The 12,304-nt window shown below is 50.6% G+C and overlaps 1 protein-coding gene across 1 annotated transcript in view; it reads right to left on the bottom strand.

The window, feature by feature from the left end:
* The window catches only part of LOC141092636 (retinoic acid receptor responder protein 1-like), a 28,684-nt gene extending 23,928 nt beyond the window's left edge, over nt 1-4,756 (bottom strand). The window contains exon 1 of the mRNA XM_073578981.1: nt 4,456-4,756. Coding sequence (XP_073435082.1) covers nt 4,456-4,671 — 216 coding nt within the window. The 5' untranslated portion in view covers nt 4,672-4,756. The remainder of the gene's footprint in view (nt 1-4,455) is intronic.
* Between the last annotated feature and the right edge of the window lie 7,548 nt (nt 4,757-12,304).

Genomic DNA, 12,304 nt, shown 5'->3' with positions numbered 1-12,304 from the left:
TACTCATCTTGGAGATCCTCTGGGATGTAATCAGTTCTCATAACTGACCCCCTATAAGGCTCGGGGCACACGAGCGAATATTCTCTCATCCGAGAGAATCAGGCTGATTACTCTAATTAGAGTTTAATCATAGTGTGGTCCGATTCTCTCTCCCTGTTAGTCTGTGGAAATCAGACTGCACGCTCCATAGAATAACATTACTCTCAGTGCGATAAGATGTTTTGTCAGACAGCATTAGAACAAAAAAAATACAGCAAAGTGCAAGAGTCCTATCAGTAATTGATTAGCCAAAACGTTATCATTAGTGATCCGATTGTAAGGCCGGGGTCACACTTGCAATTGCAATGCGAGAAACTCGCATCAATACCCAGCACTGCCACCAGCACTCAGACCAGAGTGCTCAGCTGCATAGGAATACATGCAGCCGCACACTCCGGTCCCGAGTGCCGGCGGCAGCGCTGGGTATTGATGCAAGTTTCTCGCAAGTGTGACCCCGGCCTAAGGGTAATGTTGGCCTAGTTGTGACTATGTGGGTTTTGCACATACACTCATGCTCTGACAGTGCATTCTTTGACCCATACTTAATATGTCAATTAAATTATCGTTGAACACAAGTGGTAACTCAGACGTCCATATTTCACGTATATGTCCTATCCATGCTTTTCACTGATAGAACACGTATCCATTAACGTTTATGTGGTTGTTCTCATGTGCCCACACAATAAAAATGAAGATGTCTGTTTTTTTTAATTTATGTTACAGATCAAAATTGCACATTCAAGTCTATGGGTCAGTGAGATCTCAGAAAGCGCACTGATGACATCCTAGTTAACAACAATGAAACCTTGATGGTAAAAACCAATGCACTGACCAAACAGTGAAGAAATCATATCCATAAAGCTGATGAAAAGCCATCCCCTTTTTTAACATATTTTAACACTTGAAGAAGGCCTGAGTCAAAAGACGTAAGGCGGAAACATGACGGTTAGTGCGCAAGCCGCGTGTAGGCAATAACACAGGTTTGACAGCGACACAACTGAGCCATCTGTCCAAGATGGTGCAGTTTGTTAAGATGGACGATTTTTCAGACAGCGCACTGTCCAAGTACACAACAGACAGCTCCCTGACCAATAACCAACTGTATGCAGACCGGCGTATGTAACAGCAGGCGGTTCGTGTATCTGTCCCCGATGCAGAGCCGCACACAGCACCGGTCACAGCCTGGAGGTCTGAACCTGGGCTCACAGGAGCGTATTTCATCCACGTGGTCACCTAATGCCATCTCTATGTCCTTTTTGACATTTGTATGAACACGGTTTTATACATCAATAATCACAAAAAATGATGCAATTCCAAAGTCCGTTTTCTATGTTACTTTTGATGTATACCACGATGTCCTAGATATGTGACGGTGTTTTTATAGATCTTTTTATATTGATTTTATGTAGACATAAGCATTTATATTAAACAGATTCTGGTCAGAGATTGCATTTGTTGGAGCAGGTAGTATATATAGGATGCAGCACATATGTATAACAGCAGGCAGTTTCTGTATCCATCCTTGATGCGGAGGAACAGACGTAGCTGCACGGACAGTCACAGCCTGAGTTTGAACACCGGCTGTCTGACTTGGTGAGAGAACGTTCTTTATAAAATATAGCTGTAAACAATAATTATTTATATTAACTTATATTATTGGAAACATGTTTATTAGTTATTGCTACAATCATGGAAGCCACAATTAATATAGAAGCGGACATCAGATGAACCAGCTGATGTTATTTTTCACTATGTGGCAGGGTGGCTTTCTAATTACTGATAGATTTCAGCTGGTGTCATTACTTTTCATGGCTTTTTCCACCTCTCTTTCTTCATGTGTTCTTCCCCCCCCCCCCGTCTTAAATGTAGCTTAATTTATGAACATCTATGGTTTGATTTCTTTACCTATGTGGATTGGATGGGTTGTTACCGATAGCTGGTGAGAATTTCATGTCAATAGCACCTTTAGAAATACATTTACTTAGAAAATTAGTGACGTGTTCAATACTTATTCCACCCGCTGTATACACTTTTTTTATATCTTGCCAATGTGTCTCCTTAATTACTTCACCCTTCCCCATTTTTTCCTCTCCCTTTCCCCTCTTTTTTTATAGTGTGGAGAAGATTTCCCATGGTTGATGGCCACAAAAACAATAAATACTCATACAGATATTGAAATGTCTTTTGTCAAGTTAGTAAATATTCCATCAGGATTAATTCCGTTGTATACACTCTGCATCCCGAGTGACAGCTATGGCAGATCCGTTATGATCTGTTTGAGGCTCTGTTCGTAACTGCGTCACAGTCTCCTTCACATTCACAGGAGCTGAAGATCTCTGCGTGCAACACTACTCCTCCCATAAAACCAAGGGACCCCAGACCAGAACCTGACTGCCCCATATAACAGACGGATCCGGTAGGCTCTGGGAATGTTATCTTTTCTACTCCTAATATGGCACGTACAAGAACTTACATGTACTCAGACTAACTTTTCTTTCATGATCCATGGTGATCTTTTAGGGGATTTTTTTTAACCTGTCATACTGGCTTGTTTAGCTTGTCATTACTTTCTTGGATAGATATTGGACTTAATTCACATTTGTCCTAGAAAGAATTTTATTTCTGGGTTGTGTTGGTGATCATTGTCATCCAGACTTCTCAGATACCTGAGCAGAGAATATAGTATTGAATTACTATGATGTATTTTCCGAACTCAAGGAAAGCTGGGTGACAAGCCGGTGACTATGAAGAGTGAGAGAGGAACTGGTTGTGACACATACTGGTTGTCACCCAGCTTTCCTAGAGACAGAATGACCTGAAACAAGAAATCAGTTATAGGACCACTCGGTTGCTTTCCCTTGATGCGGTCACAGTGTTTTCTCTTTTTTTGCCACAAGTGACTATTTTCTGCAATTATTTTATTAATGGCAAACCTTCCCCTGCAACGTACTTGTAGTGTGCGAGCGCAGCCTCGTTACCTGCAGCGTGCGAGCGCAGCCCCATTACCTGCAGCGTGCGAGCGCAGCCCCATTACCTGCAGCGTGTGCCCGCAGCCCCATTACCTGCAGCGTGTGCCCGCAGCCCCATTACCTGCAGCGTGTGCCCGCAGCCCCATTACCTGCAGCGTGTGCCCGCAGCCCCATTACCTGCAGCGTGTGCCCGCAGCCCCATTACCTGCAGCGTGTGCCCGCAGCCCCATTACCTGCAGTGTGTGAGTACAGCCCTATTACCTGCAGCATGCGAGCGCAGCCCTATTACCTGCAGCATGCGAGCGCAGCCCTATTACCTGCAGCATGCGAGCGCAGCCCTATTACCTGCACTGTGCGTGCACAGCCTCGTTACCTGCAGCGTGTGCCCGCAGCCCCGTTACCTGCAGCGTGTGCCCGCAGCCCCGTTACCTGCAGCGTGTGCCCGCAGCCCCATTACCTGCAGCGTGTGAGCGCAGCCCTATTACCTGCAGCGTGCGAGCGCAGCCCTATTACCTGCACTGTGCGTGCACAGCCCCATTACCTGCAGCGTGTGCCCGCAGCCCCATTACCTGCAGCGTGTGCCCGCAGCCCCATTACCTGCAGCGTGTGCCCGCAGCCCCGTTACCTGGAGCGTGTGCCCGCAGCCCCGTTACCTGGAGCGTGTGCCCACAGCCCCATTACCTGGAGCGTGTGCCCACAGCCCCATTACCTGGAGCGTGTGCCCACAGCCCCATTACCTGCAGCGTGTGCCCACAGCCCCATTACCTGCAGCGTGTGCCCACAGCCCCATTACCTGCAGCGTGTGCCCGCAGCCCCATTACCTGCAGCGTGTGCCCGCAGCCCCATTACCTGCAGCGTGTGCCCGCAGCCCCATTACCTGCAGCGTGTGCCCGCAGCCCCGTTACCTGCAGCGTGTGCCCGCAGCCCCATTACCTGCAGCGTGTGCCCGCAGCCCCATTACCTGCAGCGTGTGCCCGCAGCCCCATTACCTGGAGCGTGTGCCCGCAGCCCCATTACCTGGAGCGTGTGCCCGCAGCCCCATTACCTGCAGCGTGTGCCCGCAGCCCCATTACCTGTAGCGTGTGCCCACAGCCCCATTACCTGCAGCGTGTGCCCGCAGCCCCATTACCTGCAGCGTGTGCCCGCAGCCCCATTACCTGCAGCGTGTGCCCGCAGCCCCATTACCTGCAGCGTGTGCCCACAGCCCCATTACCTGCAGCGTGTGCCCGCAGCCCCATTACCTGCAGTGTGTGCCCGCAGCCCCATTACCTGACCTGTTCTTCGGCCCCATGGGTCGTGTTTGCCCCCTTTCCACAATGTGAGGTGATGCCAGGTGACGTAAGGCTGCCTTGTTGTGTCAGTGTGCCGGTATCCTGGGCACGGAGGTGCATGCATCATGCCATGCGGAGGGCGGCCGGGCACCATGATGCCAGCCAGGGTCTCTCACCTTCAGTGTCGCCTTCCTGATGTCATCCACCTGCAGCAGCTGGTGCGGGGAGCCGGAGAGGTAGTAGCGGTAGGTGAGGGCCAGCCGGGCAGCCTGCCTGCTCTCCCTGCTGTGGGGGGGGATGTCTTTTGAGGACCAGGTGTCCGGGGACACAGTGAAGGGTAGAGCTTGCAGGGCAAGGGGCAGACACGCCAAGAAAACCGCAGCGGAGCGCATGGTACCCGAGAGATGCGCGGCCGGTGCAGGGATGGTGCCGGAGCGGACTGTGCAGCTGGTACTAATACCCGGGGGTGCCCCGCCTCCATGTGGGTGTCAGCGGCCGCGCCCTCATTCCCTGGCGCCGCCCCCCGGGCTCATCTGTCACTGCGGGGTCTGAGCGCTGACAGCCCCTCCGCCCGGCTCCTCTTCCCAGGAGTGGGCTCATGCCTGGCTGCGTCCCTCATCTCCGGGCTCCGTCTTCCGTGTCCTCCCTGCCCACATGGCTGTAATCCTGCCGGGAATCAGGGCGCTGTGCCAGCTGCCGCGGTGACCGTGGTCGGGGTGGATGAGGGGTCAGGTACAGACAGTTCTGCTGTCCTCAGCCCCTGACAGACCGCATAATCTAGTGTGACCAGAGCTGAAGGGTCACAGTTATGTCTCGGGGTTTGGGGCAAGCTTTCCAGTGCATCTGACTACAAGCAGAGCGCCATCTGCAGTCAGCGGCGTCCCAGTGTCATGGCTCCAAGCATAAGAGAACCATGGGACAAAAAAGACGCATGGCCTCACTGGGGCTCGTTCAGACTAGCTCATTTTTGGTCCAAATGCAACCCGTGTGCCAAACGGACCCCACATGGAGAGCGTAGGCCCGATACCAGTGAGCGCATGACTCTACACGCGGAGCGATGGTTGCAGCCTGCGTTACTCGCAGCTCACTATGGCCCAGAACGCTAAAGGTGGTCGTAAAAAACGACACCAGTGTCATGCCCAACAGGGGCGCACATATCATTGGTGCAACCTGTACAGCCGCATAGGGGCCCAAGAGGTACAGGGGCCACCGCCATCTCCACAGCAGGTGGAATTGTGCATTATGATGGGCTATTGGACTGCTAAGGGCCCCGGGGCCTCCTCTATCTCCGCCAGCACCGGGTGGGATCAGTTTTTAACGGATCCTTTTCCATTATTAACATAAACTGTATTTGACCTTGTAAAATGTTTTCATTGATCTATTAAAAACAGATGTCACATGGATGTCACAGACCATACAGATGACAGTCTGGAGGAAAAATCGTCTGATCTTCTCACTCATCTGGTCCCAGTCTTAGGGTGGTATCGTAGGCATCAGTTGGCAGCACTGATTTGCATGGAATATACTGTCCTGCGGTGACAAGGTCACTAAAAACAAAGCAAAATATAAAGACGGCTCTTCCCCACAACAGCACCATGCAGCTCCATACACCGCCATGCAGTGCCATAAAGCTCAATGCAGTGCCATACAGAGCCATGCAGTGCCATACACCGCCATGCAGTGCCATACAGCTCCATATAGAGACATACAGTGCCATACATACAGCGCCATACACTGACATGCAGTGCCATACATCGCCATGCAGTGCCATACAGCTCCATATAGAGACATACAGTGCCATTCACACAGCACCATACACTGCCATGCAGTGCCATACAGCTCTATACAGTGCCATGCAATGCCATACAGCTCCATGTAGTGCCATAGAGCGCCATGCAGTACCATGCAGCTCCATACAGCTCCCTACAGCGTTTTGCAGAGCCATACAAAACCATGCAGCTCCATACAGCACCATGCAGTGCCATACAGCTCCATACAGCGTCTTTCAGTGCCATACAGCTCTATACAGTGCCATGCAGCAAAATGCAATGCCATACAGCGCCATGCAGTGCCATACAGCGCCATGCAGCTCCATGCAGTGCCATACAGCGACATGCAGCTCAATACAGCACCATCCAGCTCCATACAGCACCATGCAGTGCCATACAGCTCCCTACAGCGTTTTGTAGTGCCGTACACCACCATGGAGTGCCATACAGCTCTATACAGTGCCATATAGCACAATGCAGTGCCATACAGTACCATGCAGCTCCATAAAGCACAATGCAGTGCCACAGCGCCATGCAGTGCCATACAGCGCCATGCATGCCATACAGCTCCCTACAGCGTTTTGCAGTGCCATACACCTCCATGCAGTGCCATACAGCGCCATGCAGTGTCATACAGAACCATGTAGTGCCATACAGCTCCATACAGCATCTTGCAGTGCCATACAGCTCTATACAGTGCCATGCAGTGCCATACAGCTCTATACAGTGCCATGCAGCAAAATGCAATGCCATACAGCGCCATGCAGCTCCATACAGCGCCATGCAGCTCCATACAGCACCATGCAGCTCCATACAGCACCATGCAGTGCCATACAGCGACATGCAGCTCCATACAGCACCATGCAGCTCCATACAGCACCATGCAGTGCCATACAGCTCCCTACAGCGTTTTGTAGTGCCGTACACCACCATGGAGTGCCATACAGCTCTATACAGTGCCATACAGTACAATGCAGTGCCATACAGCGCCATACAGTACCATGCAGCTCCATACAGCACCATGCAGTGCCATACAGCGACATGCAGCGCCATACAGCACCATGCAGCTCCATACAGCACCATGCAGTGCTATACAGCTCCCTACAGCGTTTTGTAGTGCCGTACACCACCATGGAGTGCCATACAGCTCTATACAGTGCCATACAGCACAATGCAGTGCCATACAGTACCATGCAGCTCCATACAGCACCATGCAGTGCCACACAGCGCCATGCAGTGCCATACAGCTCCCTACAGCGTTTTGTAGTGCCGTACACCACCATGGAGTGCCATACAGCTCTATACAGTGCCATACAGCACAATGCAGTGCCATACAGTACCATGCAGCTCCATACAGCACCATGCAGTGCTACACAGCGCCATTCAGTGCCATACAGCGCCATGCATGCCATACAGCTCCCTACAGCATTTTGCAGTGCCATACAGCGCCATGCAGTGTCATACAGAACCATGCAGTGCCATACAGCTCCATACAGCATCTTGCAGTGCCATACAGCTCTATACAGTGCCATGCAGTGCCATACAGCTCTATACAGTGCAATACAGCACCATGCAGTGCCATACAGTACCATGCAGCTCCATACAGCACCATGCAGCTCTATACAGTGCCATGCAGTGCCATATAGCTCTATACAGTGCCATGCAGTGCCATACAGCTCTATACAGTGCAATACAGCACCATGCAGTGCCATACAGTACCATACAGCACTATGCAGCTCCATACAGCACCATGCAGCTCCATACAAAACCATGCAGTGCCATACAGAACCATGCAGCGCCATACAGTGCCTTGCTACAGGGTCAATGTATCCCTCACAAGAGACCGGACCTGCCTTCCTTTGCAGAAATACAAAGTGATCATCATTTTTCAAGACCCAGTCTCAGCTAATAAAACCTGACAGTGGCATTAATGCCCTTGCACAACATATGTAACATTGGCATATAAGCCTGCCAGTAATAACTACTCACTTCCCTAGTGGTCAGCACCAGTTAACGCCTTTAGCACCCTCTACCAGGACTCTACATTATGAAGGCATGGGATGAAGTTCTCTATCGTGTGTGTCCTTTCGTATGTCACTTTATGGAGATCATGGCTTACCAATACAATTATGGTGTATGCAGATGAAAGGAACCTTAAAGGGGTTGTCTTATTTTATTAAATGGGTAACATTTACTTTGCATTTTACTTTCTAAGTACAAATGGGTTTTTACTTCTTTGGTGCACTGCTTGTTAGACACAAACACATGGGCCATGCACACAGCGAACAAGTCTGTATGACAGTGTTCACACCACCAAAACACTGAAACAAAGAAAATCACAGTAAAACAAACGTATAAAAATACTCTGTTGTAAAAAAAAGTAACAGCAAACAGCAAGTGCTAGTAAAAAGATGATAACAAAACAGGGTATTTGGTTGATACGTTTTTGCAAAAAATGTATACTAAGCCGCTCTACCAGACGCCAAGGTATACCCATCAGACCAGTCCCTAACCAATGTATTTAAAAGCCTGACCATGTGAATAGTACCTATATGAGCACGATTCAGACAGGTAATGTCCGATGTGGACACGCTATGGAAGACGGCTTTCTGTGTGCATGGTCCATAAGGTCCATAAGGGAGGAGTGGAACCTCCCCAGTCTTGCAGAAACAAGAAACCAATTAGACACAAACACATGGGCCATGCACACAGCGAACAAGTCTTTATGACAGTGTTCACACCACAATAAGCCGTCTTCCATAGCGTGTCCACATCAGACATTACCTGTCTGAATCCTGCTCATATAGGTACTATACACATGGTCAGGCTTTTAAATACATCGGTTAGGGACTGCTCTGATGGGTGTACCTTGACATTTGGTAGAGCGGCTTAGTATACATTTTTTGCAAAAAAACGTATCTGGGTCGCCCTCCCAGGGCCGTGGGGTACTTGGTACCGGGCCGGTATCAGTGGGATGTGTCACAGCAGCAGTGACCCAGACCGTGGCCCTGGGCGCCCAAGTGATGGGGAAATTGTGAATGATGGAATGTAGTTAGATGGAATAGTTCGTGACGCCACCTGTGGTGTTCGGCAAGTGAGATGTTAGGCCAGCGCTGCTTGCAGATCCTCTGGGGCTGGTGATGGGTTGCAGCCATGATGGTGAAGCTCCCCACAGGTGGAGCTGTAGCCCCAGGGCAGTGTAGATGTCGGGGAAGAGGATAGGCGCAGGCGGTGTAGAAGCTGGTACCCAGATGTAGCAGTGCTGGGTGTGTTGGCGCAAGAATCAATGGAGGACACCAGGGCTTGTAGTTCCAAAGCTTTACTCACAGTCTGTAGTACACACAGGTGCCAGCCTCCGTGCCATGTCCTCCGGGTCAGGGACTCAGCCAACCTCCAGGCAAGATGGAATGCTCCCTTCCAACGCTCCGCCAACATGTGCCTTTCTGAACGTCTTCTCTTATAGCGCCTTTTAGTGTGAAGATCTCCTAGTACTGAGTTACACTGGAGTTTCTCCTAACAGATGTTCTCAAGAACTCTACTTGTACGGCAGACAGCTGTAGCCTGCTTCGGGGACTCCTTACTCCCGAGTCCCAGCTCTCTATCCTTGTTGCTGTTGTGCCCCCAAATCTTAGATGGGAGTAGTGCATTTACAGCCCACTACTCCACCGGTGTCTGCTGCAGAACCATTAGTGTCCATACAACCTCGGGGACCGGGCCCCGGCCTTGCGATTAGAACTTCTAGGCAGGGTTCTTTCTCTAACCCACGTCCTCTGTGTTCTCTTATTCTCCTACGTTCCGTACTTGTCTTTCTTTCCTATGGAAGCTCAGGCGTCAGTTCAATGTCTTTCTCCTCTCCTTTCCCGTGCCAGCAGACCCGGGTCACTCAGGTCTGCTGCAGCACTCCTTCCTCCATCCCTCTCTCGGGGATCTTCTTTCCTCACTCCTCTCTGAGTGACTCACTGACTGACTGACTGCCCTAAATCCTAAACCTTCCCACTCTTTTATGTATTCTCAACTCCACCCACCTCCCAGCACATTTCGTGTTCCAAGCAGGGAGCCACCAAAGGTGCTCTGCTACACTCTAAGCAAGGAGCCACAATGTGGCTTTGCTGAACTACCCTGTTGTGTGGGGTGTGAGTGTTGGAGCGTGGTCAGGAGTTCCCACCTTACCTGGATGGTGGGGCACCACACCTTAGGAGAAGGTGCAGTACCTCTGTGGCGACTGAGCCTCAGGGGCACCACATACCCCCCCATTAAACACAGCACGTCCGCGGACTGCAAGGCAAACAAAGTTGACAACACAGGAACATACAAATTTTTGTAATGCTGAATAAACATTTCTTACACTAAACTTCCCAATGTGGGAGGTACTCATTCTTGAACGTTGCAAACAAGTCTTAATTAACTATCTAAAGTCTTAATTGAAAAGTGCAATTCTCAATAAATTCAAAGTGCTATTATCTATTACTCACTATCACGTCAGTATTCTTCATCAACACATTTCTTCATCATCTTTCCTTTTTCACACTTTCTACTTTTCTATATACTTGGTTCACCATCTACATTTTCCAAGTTCTCATTCTTTATTCAAATCTCTCATCTCTTTATTAAAACATTCCTATATCTTATATAACAGTTATCATAAGACACATCATCAAATACTTCACATTAAAACTTTCAATAATTCTTGCAAATGCTGGACACCGCTCCCAGCCGGGGTCTCTTGCAGTGTCCTTTGATTGGAGTCACGCTCCACATAAGGTAGACTTTATCTTCGCAAAGTGTCTATGTAAAACCAAGAGAGGGCACCTAAAGAGGTGCAACTATTTACAAACACAGTTCCGGATCATTCAGCGTCCATGATCTCCACAGTTCCAAATGAAGAAACGCTGCCAATCAAACTGGGCAACAAAAGTGCGAACAGAAAAACATGATGAACAAAATCAGAAAAAAGGCACAACGGTGCAAATACCCTCCTGGGCAACGAGATTTAGTAACTAATGGTTGTTGTTCCCTCCTGGGGTTCTGGAAGCTGATAACTGGGAACTGCTACCAGATGAAATACTTTGGGTGTCTTCATCCTGCTGCTGATTGCTTGCCAAGCGCATGTATTCTGCCTCCCACAAGGAGAGATAGGGACTGGTCGGGGTAATTGAAAGAGCCATGGAAATGTCCACTGCCTGCGGGGACGGCATATCCGCTACCACCGATGGCACTGCTGCTGCGGTTGGTAACTCAGCCAGCGCTGTCGCTGGTTCCTCGGAATCCGATTCTTCCGTGTCCATCAGGACCTCAGCCAGCGGCACCGCGGTCGGGGATTGTCGGCGGAGGACAATTAGGCCATTCCTATTTGTGGATACCGCTCCCAAAACCAGGGTCAGACCGTGATCGGTAATCACGCCTGGCACACCCAGCCGCGGTTCCGGCCCCGGTACCTGGTGGTGGATGGCGGCAGCCGCATCTCCCGGAGTTCTTGATGGGGTGGACCGCAGTTGGATTCGGGCAGGGGCAAGGCCAATTTCAGCCGGGGTCGTCGGTGGAGGCCGGTGCAACTGCGCCCGATCCAGACGGGGACGCGGTCCCGGCCCTCCGTTCTGCTCCAGAGCCCTCATATATCTCCTCCGGACGGGACTCATCCAATGGCAATATCAGTTGTGAGGTGGTGGCGGACGCTGCAGAGGATGTATCAGCGGTCGCAGCCTCCGCAGGGGCGGCCTGGGGCGAGTGACTTCTCCTCCCCCCATTCTTCTGACTCCTTTTCTCTTTCCATTATGGCCTTCTGGCGTTCTTCCTGCCTCAGCCCCTTTCCCGCCACTGGCTTCTGCCCCTCCTTCTTGGGGCGGCGTCTTCTTCCAGCGCCTCCATACCAAGGCAGTATACGAACCCCTCGGGGGGTGGGCCATGTTGCTGTCACATAGTAATTGAGGCAGGGGAGGCCCAAGACTGTTCGCGGTCTTTTCCTAGGATCTCCCATATCGTCACACCCTTCTTCGCGCCAGCGGCCATTTTTAATGTTCATTTCACAGTCTATTAAATTGGGTCTTCTGCACATTCTCAAAAGTTTTAAGTCCAACAGATCTAAGGCACACAGAACCCGATGGCATCGGGTCTCATCATCCTGTTCAATGGCATTGGGTCTCGTCATCCTGTTCGTGACGCCAAGTTGGGTCGCCCTCCCATGGCCGTGGGGTACTAGGTACCGGGCCGGTATCAGTGGGATGTGTCACAGCAGCAGTGACCCGGACCGTGGCCCTGG

The sequence above is a fragment of the Dendrobates tinctorius genome, unplaced genomic scaffold (genome assembly GCF_039654945.1).
Source record: "Dendrobates tinctorius isolate UK_male_01 unplaced genomic scaffold, ASM3965494v1 ptg000060l, whole genome shotgun sequence".
In the NCBI taxonomy this organism is placed as follows: Eukaryota; Metazoa; Chordata; class Amphibia; order Anura; family Dendrobatidae; genus Dendrobates; species Dendrobates tinctorius.
The sequence above is the reverse complement of the archived record's forward strand: the minus strand, read 5'-3'. Positions and strand labels throughout refer to the sequence as shown.